At 41.8% G+C, this 17432-nt stretch overlaps 1 protein-coding gene across 1 annotated transcript in view; it reads right to left on the bottom strand.

Moving 5' to 3' along the window:
• Nucleotides 1–1278: 1278 nt before the first annotated feature.
• The window catches only part of LOC125885976 (hedgehog interacting protein), a 34490-nt gene continuing 18336 nt past the window's right edge, over nt 1279–17432 (bottom strand). Inside the window, exons 6-13 of the mRNA XM_049571861.1 lie at nt 16021–16194; nt 15753–15896; nt 15345–15463; nt 13919–14042; nt 12862–13007; nt 11507–11588; nt 3034–3182; nt 1279–2925 (exon numbers count right to left, since the gene is read on the bottom strand). Of these exons, the coding sequence (XP_049427818.1) occupies nt 2729–2925; nt 3034–3182; nt 11507–11588; nt 12862–13007; nt 13919–14042; nt 15345–15463; nt 15753–15896; nt 16021–16194 (1135 nt within the window). The 3' untranslated portion in view covers nt 1279–2728. The remainder of the gene's footprint in view (nt 2926–3033; nt 3183–11506; nt 11589–12861; nt 13008–13918; nt 14043–15344; nt 15464–15752; nt 15897–16020; nt 16195–17432) is intronic.

Below are 17432 nucleotides of genomic sequence, written 5' to 3'. Positions count from 1 at the left end.
TGGACAGGCGCTTTAAGTGCTCAGAAAAATGAAAATTTTAACATCTACGTTTTCCTAACAACTGGACAATTCCATCTGCTAATGACGGTCATTTGATATGATTATAAGCTGATACTGGGCTGTGCCATGTGATTGTTTCATTAAGAATTTAACATAGTTGAAGAAAGAAGTTTGCAATGATACATGACTACTGAATAAATATTTACTCAGGTTTAAAGTGAACTTTTTTTCGAGAGGAAACTTCTACTTTTCCAGTAATTAAAGTTAACTCAATAAAAACGTCCTCAGAAATTAATTAAACCTTAAGTTTTACCATTAGTAAATACCAAAAACAAAGGAGAGGCAAATATTTCAGACATGCTATAAATTTTAATAGACATATTGATATTTCTGTAGAGAAACAAAGTTATCCCTAGTTTTATTTACAATACAGGAATAAAAAAATTGTCACATACAGTACAATGGTAAAAACAACATAGAAGAACTTAAATAATTATTTATTTGTGTAACTACTTAAATAATGAAAATGGTTATTCTATTCACACCACGCCGTCTCAGCAGCTACAATGCAACTTTCACATTAAGTGCTAAAAAAAATTATAATTTTCCATTTTACAGCATGAATTCCATTTTGACCAGGCAGAGTTGATTTATTTCAGCAAACACAAGCAAGGTGGGAGATGAAGAACAAATACATCTTTTACTGACACTGAACTTCAATTAATGATGCTTGGAAACTTGTTTTTCAAAATAAAAGTTGGGAGGAGAGCAAAACTGCAACTGTTAGCACGATTGATGGTCCTGTCGAGACTCCTGAAATGGAATTTAAATGATTGAAGATCAAAGTTCTTAATAAGAAAGCTGAACAGATTTTGGGCATGCATGTGTGTGTGCTGCATCTGTATGAACTTCTGTCTGGCATCTGAAAAGACACAACACATCAATATGGCTCCAGACGATCCCAGTCTGCATTCTGACTACACGTAGAGGAGTCAGATGTTCATTAGAGTGTAACGTTCAATCGACATTATCTCCATTAGACAGATTCTTATGTTTATCTTAAATCTTCTCTCTGCAGATTAAGATCTGTCTCTGACTGCAAGCAGCTTCCACAGTGACTTGGTGGCCCGATGAGACGTTTGATCATCTAACAACAGAGACACGTTTCTGACAGTGGTAATGAAACCACATGTCATGGATGAGAATTAGATGGACTCAGCCAACTGCTCTGAATTACTCTACGCAGGCACAGACATGCTTTACTTTTACCACGGGGGGGGGGGGGGGGGGGCATGAAAATAAAAGTAGAAAAAAATACTCGTCCTCATGTGTCTTCATTTCTTAACAGAGGAAAAAGCTGCATGTGTATAAGTACAAGAACATGAAATGACATGAACTGACAAGCTTAGTGTAAAACTGCTTTCTATAAACACCATTCTCTCCCATATATTATTACGCTTAAAAAAATAAACCCTCCTCTATGATAACAATAGTACTGCTATAGTTTTTTTTTTTTTTTTTTTGCAATGCTAAGTAGTACTTAGGTAAGCTCTATTGGAAATATACATCACCGCGCTATCTCTTCCCTTTGTAGTTTTGAGTTCGGGTTCTTTTTCAGTGTGTGACGCAATGAAAGGAAAACCATTCCTGTGATAGTGTGGTGCGTGTGTGTGAAATGTTAGAACTACTCTCATTGCGCTTTTTAATAAAATGTTTAAATTCATTTTGAATAATAAAGTGAATGAAACAAAAACATGAATACAGTGCATGGGAGCCAACAACTCCGTTCAGATTGTATGAAACTGGCTTTGACAAAAACGTTCTCACTCAGTCGTTCCTATGTCTGTGTGGGTAACAGTCCCCTGTCGCAGATCCATTCTGTACATTGATAGCAAGTGAGTGTTGCAAAACAAAGTATACACACTGTATACTGTCATGACAATGTGCCCACAAATACGACATCCTAAGTGAAACGACATGGTTCATCTCTCTTGTGGTAGTGCCTTTAAGATAGTATAGCACAAAGTACTGCGGGCTCTATGTGACCCATGACTCTCATTGACTTCTGAGGTGCAGCGTGTTCCTTCAAAGTCTGTGTACATTTATTTAGCTTGGTTTTGAATGGACCATGAGCACAAATTGGATCTTGAGCCGCGCCGCTCCTTACCCCTGAACAATCAACTGTCTCCGCTGAAATGCCTTAAACTCCTTTTTGGGGGGTCTTATGTAAGGCAACCCTGAAAAGATCCAAAGTCTTGGGTTAAAATGATCTGTTCCTGTAGAGTTCCTGTTTGTGTGGAGTCGGCCGTGTGCGAGCGTTTTCTGAACGAGAGAGGAAATGTCTTGGAGGAACTTCCATAACTTGGCCGTGCTTATCGAACATCTCCTCTGCTGTCTGCAGGTCTCTCCGAAGTGTGAACACGGCTTGGATGCCAGGCCTGGTGCTCAAGAGCAAGTAGCTTATAGGCGAAAAGAGGAAGAGTTTGGTATCGTGATGAGGATGAAAAGCAGTCTGACGGGGATCCTGTGTGTATTTGTGTGTGTGTGTGTGAGTGTGTGTGTGTGTGTATGTGTGTGTATGTATGTGTGTGTGTGTACATGCCTGTGTGGATGTGAGGGAGATTAAGAGGCCATATTAAGGACACCTCGTTAGAGTCTGCTGGTGGTGGTAGGTAGATTTGTGTCAACTTGAGGATGACAGCGGGGAGCAGCCCCCCTCTGCGCGCCCCTATACGATGTAGCTGGTCAGGTCTAGGAGGTACGAGGTCATGTCGATGATGTGGTCTAGTATGCCGTCTTTCTCCTGGTCGTTGGGCATGCCCCGCTCACTCTTCTCACACTGGGCCCCAGAGTAGCCGCTCTTACACAGGCACTTGTTGGGCTCCATACACACTCCTCCGTTGCGGCAGGCTGGTTCACACTTGGCTGCAGCCACAGACACAAGAGAGGAAATAGTGAGCATGTTGTTGTTGCTTGTCCTGATGATACTACTACAGAAAGCAGCAGAGGTACATTTAATAAAAAGGCACTCACCAACTCGGCAGAAGGGTCCCTCCCAGCCGGGACTGCAGCAGCACTTGCCAGTGGGAGTGCAGTGTCCGTTCTTACAGTGTCTGGAACAAGCTGTCATCAGCAGCTCTGGAGGCTCCACCTGACGCTGGCACTCCTTCGGGGCATGAGGCCTGCAACAGTTGTTAGACAGAGGGAAAGTCAATATGTGACAGAGACAAGCATCACATGGCCTACTAATGAAAGTAGGGCATTAGTTTGGTATTATTGCTGTATGCCTTTCAGTAAGTCACACCCTGATAAACTGCATTTGTATAGCACTTTTCTAGACATCGAACCACTCAAAGCACTTTTTACACTATGAGTCACATTCACCCATTCATAAACTGGTGGCCGAGGCTACCATACAAGGAGCCACCTGCTACTCAGTTTTTAACACACTCACACATTGATGCAAGCATCATCAGGAGCAATTTGGGGTTCAGTATCTTGTTCAGGCAGACTGGAGGAGCCAGGGATTGAACCACCCGATTGATGGATGACCCACGCTGCCTCTGAACCACAGCCGCCCATGTGTCACAATTGCAAACTTCCAAGAGGAGGTATTTAGGGATCACAATTTAAGGACATTGTTTGACAATCTCATTCACATGATTTTGAATATTAGCATATATGTTAAGTTAGATTTAAATTTCTTGTCATCACACAGGGTACAAGGAGTGTGACAACGACATAGAGTTAAAAGCCTTTCTGCTGAAACCCAGGACCTTCAGATCTTCAGTCTAACGCTCTCCCAACTGAGCTATTTCGGCTTACTTACTATATCAGAATCCTAAAAATCACATAGGTCGGTAATTCCCAACTCCGGTAATTGGCACCCAAAACACAGCTGGGTGTCATTCTAGTTGTCTAATAGGAAGCAAACACAAAAACATGCATTTTTTTTCCTCTGGGGTCACAGGGTAAGTCATGGCCTCTGTGGTCAAATTGGCTTAAATGTTGAGCTTACGTCTTGAGTCAGGCCACTCCTTAACATTTTGAATCCTTAATGGTACACTATGCAGGACTGTCCTAAAAAACAAAAGACTCACACAGAAGTAATTCCTCTCAATCATCACTTATGACCCAGCGGAAGTGTGTAGTGTTGCATTTTTCTGCAGACTCAGCCCCTGACTGCATTTTCTTATTTTCTTCTTATTTCCTGTGTTAGGGACTTTTATGGGAGTGTACCCCCACAGCTCTCAGGTAAGCTTGGGGCTTTACAAGAAGGTAGTGACCAGGTGCCAGACTGTAAACAGCAGGCATCCAAGAGACATAGTGCCAAAAAAAATGCAAGTATAATGAGAGAAAACGCCAAATAAGAGTGAATCTGGGGTTGGATTTAATTTTCATTTTCACTGGAGAGTGTGTTTACAAGCACTAACCAACAATTCAGCGTAGTGTACCTTTAAAGAACGCCTGAATACTCTACTGTCTTCGCTGACATACCTCAGACTTAATCTTTTTGTTTTTGGCAACAGCCACATGCAATAATAATGACTATGCTGGAAACAATTATAGATGTAAACAAGGTGGTATTGATTTATCTAAGGCAAGCACAGTGCGGTGTGAAGGTGTGTGGTTATACTGTAACTCATGTTTAGATGATTTGTTCTTAAAATTCTACCCGCTTTTTAAACTTTTGGCCCGTTAAGATACACAGCTAATCAGCTCTGTATTTGTTCTGCGCTCAGCTGCTGTGCCAAGTGGAGAAATTGGCAGGGTTGTCATGATCAAAACAGAAATGACTTTTCCAGGGTCCACAGGTTGTTTAATTAGACTCACATAATGGATAGTTTCCTTCTTCTTGTGTCTGCTTTTAGGCTCACTATGGTAAATGAGTCTGTTAGGAAGAGCCCGTCAGTGAGGAGTCACGCCCAACAACACACTTCAGTTCTTATTGTCCACATCAACAGTTTCCATAGACATGCTACAAGTGGGATCAACACATATGCCGTCACACATTGTGTGTATGATCTCAGACGAGAGACAAGGCCATCAGCTTTTGTTGATATGTAATGTGTATGTGAAGTGATGCACATTTAGACATATGTTTTTAATCTCTGTAGCTAGTTAAATATGTATATGTCTCTATCTTCCAAAGATTTGTCATTGATGTACTGGCTGCTTTTCTGTATATTGTCAATTAATCGTACTTGAAAATCTGTTGTCTAAGATGGAACGACACCTGTATCAAATGTGGCACTTGTATTGTTGTGACTCATTTTATCCTTAAATTCTCCCTACATGGAGAACCAAACATCACAAAGGGTTAATCCAGGGCTCTCACAGATATAAACATGATTTGGAAAACACAGACACACAAACATCCCCACACCATATGCGTCAAGTCTGAGCACCGAAGAGACATATTGTGATCATTCCATATTGAGACAAACATCCAGACACGCATATCAGCAAATGGGCTGAAGCAGAATTATTTCATATCACGCTCTACAAATCTGGAAATAATACAGCGAGTGCGTAATCAGGTTCAAATGTGAAGCGTCTGTTAGCACGTGTTGCCCGCAAACTCACACACACATTTGTCTGTGTGTGTTTGTAAAAGAGAGAGCGCGAGCTATGGATGTGTAAACAGTTCTGCAGTAGTGAAGTGAAAAGCTAACAAGGCAACACAATGTGCTGGACACTGAAGGACACTCGCTCACACACACTTTCACACACAGGCTTGGCAACTGGACTGCTGTGGACTGATGGTGGTGTGAGAGCTGAAAAGCATCAGTAGTGAGGTCAGTGTGTGTTAGTGTGAAACAGGCCTCATCAATCATGGCTGTAGAGCAAACGGTCAATCAGCGGTGGAAACCAAAACTAGATGGAGTTGACGAACTGCAACCAGGGAGATCATTTTGTATATTAAATCTGAAATCTGACTTTAAATTCACTGTATCATATACATCCAATTGAGCTAACTGTGCATTCACTCTTAGACACTCTCAGCATTCCGCTGTGGGAAAAAATTGTTTGTCGTGTCTCATCTGCTCTGACTAGCTGTGCAAATTAAATATTTGTTTAACCGACTGTACCGGATTGACTGTGTGGGAAAACACACATTTCAGCCTTAAATAAAAAATCTATCACTCAGTAAACTGTAACTACGATGTTTTGTGGTGTTTCCGTCCAAGTTTGAAAACTATGTTGCAAATGTTCCGACAGACACACTGACTGATGGCAGTGACAATACTGTGACTGTGTGTGTGTTAAAGTTGCTTTAAATTTGGAGGATGGAGAGCCGAGGGGGGGTTTGATTCCCATGCTCCCATCAGCACCCAACTCCAGACTCCATCCGTGCTGGCTTTTGTTGTTGCAGGCTGCATGTAGTTAAAAAAAAAAGAGCGAAGGAGGGAAGCAAACAGAAAGAGAGGGAGAGAGAGAAAGAGTAAGAGTCCCTGGAGGATTGGGGGGTCTGTAGCTAACACTGTTAATAGCAGGCAGGGGTCAGCAGCGCTACTAAACAGTCTGTACGACTGCCAGGGTGGCTGTGAAAACAGCACCTGCTGGTAGCGCCACTTGACAAAGGCAGCTGGGTCAACAGCCACTGTGGGAATTTATCAACTTTGGGAGGGGTGGTGTATGTGTGAGAGCGAGGGAGTGGGAGAAGGGCGACAGTGCTCCCACATGAGTTAGTTACATGGACAGAGAGAGAGATGATGACGACAACAAAAATACAAACACTGCACACAACTCAGATCATGTCGTAATTAAAATGAAAATAGAGAAAGGATGACTGCACGGCTGCACAGATAAGGCAGAGAACTTCAGAGCATTCAGGTCTGCGCCGTCACAGCAGTGTGGATGCTCTGCCTGAGATTTGTTCCTGATCTGTTTGATTATTATGTTTATCAGTGTGTGTGCGTGTGTGTGTGTGTGTGTTTAGCTTGTTGGCTCGCAGGGCCAGTTTGATTGACGTGAGGTATATGTGAGAAAAGGGCTGTGGAGTGGTGTACATTGTGCGCCCTAACAATGGCTTAATCAAACGGCCCAGTGTGGTCTCTTTTGCTGTTTTGTCATCCGACTCCATTGTTTGGGGGCTTCTTTTGTAGCTTCATTCCTTGTTTTAATTGTGCAAGAAATTTACTGTGTATTGTAGGAGCCAGGGCTATTCAGTGCGACTGGCAAGCAGCTTTGTCGAGGGGAGGACCACAGTAGAGATGTAGGAAGATTTAGGAGGGATAGGAAAATAAAGAAAAGGCTTTTTTTCTGTAGCATGCTGGGAGCTAGCGTACCGCACGCTCACACAGGCTCACAGATGTGCATGTTCGCGTGTACGCACCACCCACACAGTTTATATCTGTACACACAAAACACAGAGAGGCACACATACAGATAAATATATCCACAAATGAGCACCCGCTGTCTCCTTCCCCTGCACATCCAGTGATTTGTGACTTCCATGGCTAATGCAGTTCATAAAGGAGGTCCCAGGACCCTATTCGAAGTTCACTGTGTCTTTTTAAGGTCTCTGCTCACTGTAATTCAATCAGCCCAGCCTGCAGCTGACAAAACCTGAAAGTGTGAAGTCTTTCATAATACTGCTTTCCCTTCTTCTCTTTGGAGAGGGGCTGTAGCTAACAGAAAGGCAAATTGCATTTTACAGCAGAAATCAGCAGGAGGTCTGGCTCTATATGCTACAAATAAACTATTGCAGAGGGCCACATGTAAGGCTGACTCTGTCCAACTCCATGGATGGAGTGCAACATGTGCCTCTTGAATTATGATATGATAAACATCTAACTTTGCTATATGACTTCCATGACGTATTGTATATACACAGAGGGGCTGAAACAAATCCCTGTTTTGTGCCTCTATCATAATATCTTTGTTTGTTAGTATGTTTCTCTTCTCAAAAAGAAAAGGGTCTTTCTGGCATTATTTGTTCCTGGCACAAATATAATGCTCTCACTGTATAAATAATTATGTTATCAAATGCAGACTCGATGGGACTAAAAGGTAGCCAAACATGCCCGTGAATGCCTGCCTACAGGCAATCATGGGCAAACCAAAGTTTCACTCAGTTTAAGGGCAACCGCTTTGCTCATGTACTGTGTGTTTCAGGCTAATATAGAAAGTAGATCTCTGAAAAGCAGAAGATGATAAGCAACAAAGTCATAAAACCTACAAAAATTATATTCTGCCTCCATCAGACATCGTGTTATTTACACAATCTAGTCTTTTTATATCCTAGTTACAAGTCTTATGTAAACTATCTTCAATTACGTTGCTGTTGAAAGGTGCTACACAAATAAACTTGTCTTGCCTTAGATAAAATATATGTGCATGGATGCCCATTCTTCACGGTTCTGCATGCGACATCCAGAGCATTAATGTAGCAGTAAACCACTATTGCGCTGTAAAGATATAGTGGAGTGATGGTGTCACTAGCAGAGAATGAAGTCATGCTATCTCTGTTGTTTGTTGTGGTGAGCCGGTCCGGCCATGCCTGCATGTTAATGCGTGTATATATCCCACTGGCTAGCTCATCACTGCTGCTCATACAGCGGTTACTGCTGATATCGGGATTGTTTTGTTGGGCCCATTCTCACCATAAGCTCTGTCAGCACTGTTGTTGTTAAGTGCTGTTTGTGGAGTTATCACCGTTAGCTGCTAGCCCCCGGCTCAGCCACGTCCATGTTGAAAACTGTTTATTTAAATAAATGTCTGTTTCATCACTATCTATTGCCAAAAAAGGTAACACAATGGTGGCTGAGTCTATGGCCCACTGATGAAAGCCCCTGCATTTGCAGTATTATGAACTGGGTGTCTGTGGCGACATTTCCGTGGTGTTTTCCATCACCCAGCAGTGGCTGGTCCGCCAGAAAGCTGGAGCTAATGTAACAGTCTTGCTCTTTAACTCACTTGTCTGTGAGGTGGCATACCGTTATTTTCCAGTCTTGCCTAGTGTTGCAAGTAAGTTGCTGTGGTTGAACCAAAAAAAAAAAAAAAAAAAAGCAAGGACTACAGACAATGAAACAAAAACAAGCGTATATCTACAGGCGACACTGTTTGAGTCCTCAGATTCATAAAAACACCGGCAAAAACCACTTATTGCCATAGGTGCCATCAAAAAGGACGAAACGCAGATCTTCAAGATTGTAACTTTTAGCTTTTGAAACAAAATATAGTGAAAAGAATCTAAACTCAAAGGTCCACTTCCTACTGATTCAGAGCTTTAAACTGCATCTCACAGTCACCATATATAGACTATATGATGAGAGGAAATATTTCAATCCAACTGCTATACCACAAACAAGTCCCGTCTCGCCCTCTGTCTCTGTCTTCCTCTCACACCACACACATTCAGCATGTTTCAAAATGCATGGTGGCCTATTTATTATTGGAGGGGTACTCCAACTGACAAACAAATACCTAGAAATGAAGTCATCTGGCCAGGACATGTTTACACAAACACTGCTGAGGGATTTTATGGCTGATGTTTCCCTGTAAGCCTTTGCCGCCCTCCCTAACAGTTCCTCTTTTCCCCTCTATGTTCCCAAACACACAGTTGATCAAAACACAGCGCTAGATGCTATACTGGACCACAAAAACCACCATACTCTAAAACAAACCTCTTTATGAGAGGGGCTTTAGGGTCCAGATGTCCTCGCAGTATGGAAAAGAAAAAAGGGTAGGACCACCAGACTTGATAACGCACTGAGGTCAGACACGTTAGCTACCCCAATTACTCCCCCCGTCACCCCCTCTCCATCCTCCCTGTAACAAGATCATAATAACGAAGCCAGAGTGTATTAGGAGTCAAGACTCCCAACACCACAGGGTCCGCACAGACTAAACAAGTCCACTTGACGGTGGAAAGAATTGTTCTCTGGGAGAAATGCGTCCAGCAACCATGCCAGAAAACATAAATACAGAGTGAGCCACCAGGGCCCCTTTGAAACATCTGTGGTGTAATTAATTGTGCTAATGCCTGGGTGGCACTGTCGTCACCCAGGAATAATCAGCTGCGGATATGTTTCTATTGTGATTCTGAGGCATGCAAATTATCCCTCTGTGCGTCTGCTTCCCTTACTTTATCTGCCTCTCTTAATCAAATCAAAACTAGCCTTAAGAAATACTATTTGTTTTGGGACTTTTCCTGTGCATTCAGAACTTTCAAAGTTGGACACAACACTTCTCACTGACCTGAGCAGATGGGCCTAACCCTGCAGGATCTCACTCTCTCAACTTCCTGCACAAGTGCCGATAAGAAGATAGGCAGAAACATGGGGGGTTCAGCTGGAAACTTAATATGCATTTGGTTTGAATTACAAAGTCTGCTTATGTTTGCGGTGATTTCCTTACTGCCAGGGTAATATATCAGACACAAATGCTTACACATCCCTACTGTATCATGTGGGATGAATTCATGCCCTGTCTGCATATTTTCTAGTCTTGAGTGACAAAATGTTTTTCACATGTACTTGGCTTTGCACAAATAGTTTATAGATCCATCACCATCAGGATGATTTCTAATACTGTGATGCATATGGTAGGGATTATGACAATGTGACACACGCACACACGTTTGAATTATGAAGTTGCACTCACGCGCATGTTCCCCACACATTCCAGTTGTTTAACATCAACTAATTAAGCATTCGACTGCGCGGAAATAGACTGGATGGAAACCGCTCAAAGTTAAGTTAGTGTGTGTGCATCAAGTGTATGTGTGTGTGCTGGATTGCTGCCGAACTCCACACACATAATGATGAACAAAATGTGCTCTATGCATGAAAATGTGTGTGTTTCTTCATGAGCTGAAATAAAATATGTTGAGGTCTCTGTGCTTGACAACAGGTGCCTTTGTGTTTTCCTTACTCTCAGCAGAAGAAACCCCGCTGTCAAACGCTCTGAAAATAACCAGCAGGCAATAGTTACCAAGGTGAACACGGCCAGCTAAGTCAGTGTTGCTGTTAGCAATACTTTACACTAACATTTTGAAATGCTGTGCTTATTCTCCACTTACTGCTCAGCGTTTGTTTTGGCCCGCGCAAGTGGTCATGTGACAACAAAAGTTCTGGTCACAGCGATGTGTTAAGTGTGTGTGGAGGGGTTGTGTATAGGTAGTGAGGACTTGAGGAGGAAAATGAGCAAGAAAAGACGTCACTGCGGTGATTAACTATAGATCCGTGGTTTCATGAGAGTCAGTTGCATGAGTGTCTTTTATGATATACTGTAAGTGGGATCATATTAGCTTCACCATAAAACAAAACCAGCATGGAATTAGGGATGGTTGGCTAGTTTGCTGGAGTCTCAATAGAAGCCATGAGGGATCACTTACTTATTGAACTGAGACCCAACTGTATATACCACCATGGTTTACAAACATATGATGGTTGAAAGAATATGGTTCAGTCAAAACCCCTTTTCAAATAAGAAACAAACCACCCCCTGGAGAGAGAGAGAGAGAGAGAGAGAGAGAAAATGTACTTCATGATTGTACCTTTTAGGGTCCACCAGCTTGTAGAGTTTTCCACTGTGTGACTGCGCCATGCTTTTACTGGTCGCCAGTATGTAGACTTCACCTGCAAAAGAGGAACAGTCACATGGAAATGGGCAATCAGCATTATGTGCATTGCGTAGTTTTAATGCGCAGCATATGTCTCAGTGATAAACTTTTCTGCCATCCATGCAATACCTGTGCCAAAATGAAGAGAGGAGGCAATAGGACATAAGAGGATGAAAGGGGAGGACATGAGGAGATGGGAAGGATGAGTGTAGCTACAGCTTCTGCATTGCTGCACTTGCCAAAGGACTCTACGAAAGAGTTTAATGGGACAATTGGATACTCATGACTGGGAACCAGGCGGATAATTTAATGAGGAACAAGCCCGCAAGAAAATTCCATAAGGGGACAAATTGTAAACATGTGTCTGTGGGGCCCATACTTCGGGACACAAGCCCACCCCCTCCATGATTCTTGCACCACTTGCAAATCATGATCAAATGCAGGGATCTTTAAATACCTCGTCAAATAATAACTCCAAGACCTGGCAAGAACTGGGATCAAACATTTCTGATGGCTGTGTGAGTGATCCACATCATGTGTTCACTTTAATCAGAAACACCAGAGCTGACAGTTAATAATTCTGTGAGTGTGTGGTGGGGGTCCAGCTGGTAAAAATGTTCTGTATCATATTAGTCTGCTCACCTCAGCTCACCCTACCTTATCTTAATGCGGCAGTACCCCCAGGTAAATAGTAACACATCTCTACCTATGCAAAACACAGCCTTGTAGGTGGCCCGACACGCAGCTCATAAGTGGGTCTTAGGAGTATCATTGCTATCTTATGGAAATGACAATTAATCCAGGAGGAAGTATGCCCTATTTAATATCCTGTTGAAAATGTGCCATAGAGGTAGAGTAAAAGGGGCATTAGTTTCCCTGTAGTTGTGACTGTTAGTCTGTGTTGGCTAGGTGTTGCAACTTTCCCAGATTTCAATTGTGTTTTTGTGCATCACGCTATGTTAGTGAAAAAAATCTTCCAAAATAACCAACTGGAAAATTCCTCGCCATGATGTTCACATATGTACCATTGATAAATAAAGAACAAGCCATGATTTTTCCATAGTTTTGACATCCGTAATTTAAAGCCAACAAGCCTTCAAGGGTCCATGTTTTAAAACCCCAAGGTGATTTCAGAAAATAAGTAAACACATAGCTGTCACTCATGTGAACTTGGAGAGGAAAAACAAAACAAAGGAAGTGAGAAAAGAGGAAGAGGGCTAGACTGAAAATATGAGAAGAAACAGATAGTCTGCATAACTGCGTAAAGTTCTTATCATTGCCCCTCTGACCTAGTTCATCCTCTCCGAAACCCAAGATGTGTCCCACGAGCATGGAGCCGCAGGAGCCAGCTGAGCCCAGACACAGAGCCTTCTCCTGCCACTGTTCACCACTTGCTGATGTCGACAATGTAGACTTCTGGAGGATCCGCAGGTTACTGAGACAAACACAACACATAGAGCTGGTGAATTACTACAGTCGTTACTTTGTCAGTTATCTCAGACTGTTAGTTTTGTACTGCTTTATGATGTAATATACATGAGACACACATTTCTTACATTTATAAGTTGCTGTAAAAGTGAGAACAACAATGCAATTCACTTGCAGCAGTATTGGGCAAATTACAGTTGAGATCTGAAAACAGGGACAACTTTTACTTCTTGTGTCATGGTTCATTGACCCATCTTCCTTTTCCACCCCATGTCTCACATGGTGTTATTTAAGACCTTGGCTTTTAGTTTCAAAACAAACATCATGCCGGAGCCTTCACTTAGCCACAACAGTATGCCCTCAGACTGTAATGAGGCACAGAATTAAGCGACCACACATTGTTTTAAACACAGTGCCAACTCCTGATAGTGTACTTCCCCCCTTGCTATTTACTTCCTTTGTTTACTCAAGCGTCAATGTTTGACATCAGCAAAGTAGGATAAATTACAAACCAAAGAAAAGTGTGAACAGCACAGAGCAGGATGTCTAATCTCCATTTACAACGAATGGGCCGTGCCGTTGTGGTGACAGTAACATAAAACTTGTTTTCCCCCCACGTGGATGGAACTTAGTGTTTACTCTGGCATGCGCCGATGCAGGGGACAGATTTTCAGTGTGAGAAGAGAAGAAAGAGTCATGTTGATCTCAGTGGAACTTAAGATGTTCGTCTGATAACTCATAAATCAAATGTACTTGAACGCCAATGGGATAAAGTCACTACAATGTCTTAAAAATAAAGTTACCTGTCAACAAGTGCGCAGGGAATCAATCTAGATTTCACAACATGTAGCAACTGCATTTTCAGCCAGATCATTCATCAGCACTGTTTCAACAGCTGGCCTTCCTCTTCATTCTTACCCATTTTTATCTCCAAACACGTAGCTTCCATAAAGTCTTCTAGATTGGCAGCCCCTGTAGATGAAGCCCCCCACAGGTGGTGCTCCTCCACTGGACTGCAGGTCATAGACCGAAGGTTCATTTTCTGGGGAGAGACATGGAGGCAAAGGTCTGATTCCAACACCAGCAGACAAAATGTTATGATAGAGGCAATCTAATCCATCTCTCTGAGAATATCTGATCCTAATATTGGCCAATCTGCATCCTTCAGTGGCTGTAATCAACTGAGGAATTATTATAAATTATGCATAATAGTAAGTGCAGCTTTGTTTGTGCTGGAATCAAAAGGATTAACCATGTTTCCTTTATTTTGTCAGAAGTCTGTCAGACATAATCGTTGTGTGGTTCCGATTAGCAAAACACTTCAATAAGAAAAAAAGAGCAAAGAGTGCATCTTGATTTAAATTGGATGGCAATATATTTGACTTCTTCCTTGGCAGCCAACTGAGACTTTAATATGTCTTTATCAAAACTGGAGGAGAATGTATTAATCTTTTATTCATGAGTGTGATGGTGAGGCAATATGGCATGCTTTCTGGATTACAGTTGTCTTGGCAAAGGGAAATATGAATGGAGGTTTGCTGCCTTTAAAAATGTACGATCCAAGACTTGGTGTGCTCATTTCCCAACTGCAATCACTTTACAGTTTGGGTAACTGTCTAAATCAAGCATCAAGCCAAGGGAGAGGTAGTCTGTAGCAATAACCGGCACTTTGAGTTGGAGTGAAAGATCAACGTCGAGAGATTAATTCGGGTTGCCAAAACAACACTCACTGTGGCAGAGATAACCAGCCCAATGTAATTTGTAACAAACAGCAGCAATTTGTTTTTTTGCAAAGAGAAGACAGCTAAGGAATGTGAAGGTGCTGATGTTACTGATTATTTTCTCAATGTGAGAAGAGCTAGGCCCCTCTCAGCTGTGTTTTCAACAATGCTAAACCATCATCTTGACGATTATTGTTGTTGACAGCTTTAAATCTTACGTGTGGACACAATCTCGCATTCCCTTGGCAAATCCGCACTCCACAAGGGGGGAATCTTTCTCGATCACATCATTTCTACATTCAACCTTCACTGTCTCTGCGCTCAACCCAGGGTGTTTTCTGAACTTGTTGCCAAAACACCATGTTCTTACAAAATGAAAGACATTCGTAAAAACAGATGTCATTTTCAGCAGAATGAATGTGAAAGGTTATCCAAGAGGTTAATGTATTTTCATTTCTTTCTCAAGACAGAACGCCATCAAACAAAACTCAGACAAAGGTTGCAACCAGTTATTTTTATCATGAGTTGTATTAACATTGCAAAATAATGAACTGCTTCCAAACATAAAAAAGGGTAAAATATTACAAATATTTTTGGAAATTGTCATGGAAATTGTAACTCACCATAATCTTTCCCCTTAGTTATCTCCAGTATTCTTCCTGCTGATGTGTTTTTGCCACTGGCATCCGTACAGAGGATGAGTAGACTCCCATTGTCCGACTGAAGCCGATCTACTGCGCACCTACAGTTCAGAAAACAGGATGAATACGGGGCAAACAGAAGTAAAGTCTTGATACCAAGCACCTATGAGGTGGCAAGAACAGCCTGAGTTTACGAAACTCTTTTCTGAAACAACTGTAATAAAACAGCATATACAGATATCTGCTCTGTAAGCTACCCATTTTTCGACAGTAAAAGTATAAATCCATCGTAGTGGCCACATTTTGAAGAGGGGATCTCGTTTACCAGGCATAGCTGTTAAGTTCTTCAGTGTGACACTGATGAAGTTCCTTTCGAAATGTTTCACTCACCTGCCTGGGTCATGTAATCCATGGGCAAAGATTTCAGGTGGCTGGTTGGTGCTATTGAAGTACGGGTTGTTCCGTGGTATGGAATATGCTGATGTGCAGCAGTCCGTGTCCACATCTACCCTCAGGACGGACCCTGTGAAATCACTGCATTCAAACACACAAACAAAATACACCTTCACGATGGTGGGAGCTAGGAAAACGATTGAATCTTAGGGCACACATCAACACTTGATCATTTACACCACAATTCTTAAACCTCTGAGCTCACCTGAGTCCATCCATCTCCTCCATATCGTCCAGGGTGATCATGCCGTCTCCCAGGACGATGTGCAACAGACCATCAGGGCTGAACAGAAGTTGACCGCCTAGGTGCTTCCTGTGCAGCTCTGCCACTTCCATCAGCACGCGGACTGTCCGGGTGTCAACCTGGTTCGGGTTTTTTCTAAGGCAAAACACAACATGTCGTTATCACTGGGTTTCTGTTTGAGGGTAAAATAAATGATACAGAGTAACTATCAAGAGTATATACAACATTTCTACACATGCATACTTCCAAACAGTCTCTTATATATCTTACAGTCTCTTATGTATCTTATATATATATTTATAACTGTACTAGGGTCATGGTAAGTGGCAGCTCTTGATTGCGGTAAAAGCCCCTGAGCAATGTAATGTTTGAAAATGTACTGTGCGAGACATTTTTTTAAAATAAGTGCACACTCTGATTGCCTCTAATTACTTTAAAGAATAATTGTGTTGTTGAGTAAAATGATACACCGAGGCATGGATAAGAAACGCTGACATGACATACCAAACAAGATCCAACATTAAATGAGTTTAAATAGTTTGTTGTCTAGAGACATTTCAGTCTAATGCATTGTCTCATTAAGGCAAAGACAGTGGGTGGAGATGTAACACAGGCTTCGAAATGTTGCACAATTTCTAGTGCAAAGTGAGGATTTGGCTTCACAGTATCAGCAACAAATATTTCATGATGTGTTATTTTGGGTAGTCCTGCAATTTTTTAAAAAGCAGCCTGCCAAAGACGAAAAAATTACTCCCTTAAACTACCATCAAATACTTTAACTGTCATTTCTCTATTAGACCCTCAAATTAAGGACTATACGCTGCAGTCACAAAGACTGCATGCCAAGCATATAATTAAGATTAGATCATTAAGTTAAACATACAACTGTGATTATGCAAATTAAAATGTAACACTTAAGCACGTTCGTGAGAAAAGATTGTTGTCTTAATTACAGGTCATTGTGAAGGGAGTGTGAGGTATCGACACAGCAACAGGCAAACATCACTATCATCATAACAGTGTTGCAAATGAACGCCCATATTACGCTGTGTGCTCTCGAAGCTTTGGTATTTACTGTGGTTGCCATGGTCTCAGGCAAAAATGTGTCAAATCAGTGTTGTTGTATGCAAATAGCCAATAGTATAATCAATTCCTTCAGGGTTTTGTGATCAGGATTTTTTCACAGCATCCAAATAATTTCAGTTTCGTTTTACAGTTATAAATTACAAGTATTGTAAACTCTCCTGTATTTCTCAGTGGTTAAATAAGTGGGTTTTGCATGTACAGATGCGCATCTAGGATATTTTAATCCTCAGTAGTTAATAGGTCAGTTTAATGTGAAGACTGTGAGGCAGCTGAGGTTTTGATTTCCT

This window comes from Epinephelus fuscoguttatus, linkage group LG3, assembly GCF_011397635.1.
Source record: "Epinephelus fuscoguttatus linkage group LG3, E.fuscoguttatus.final_Chr_v1".
In the NCBI taxonomy this organism is placed as follows: Eukaryota; Metazoa; Chordata; class Actinopteri; order Perciformes; family Serranidae; genus Epinephelus; species Epinephelus fuscoguttatus.
The sequence above is the reverse complement of the archived record's forward strand: the minus strand, read 5'-3'. Positions and strand labels throughout refer to the sequence as shown.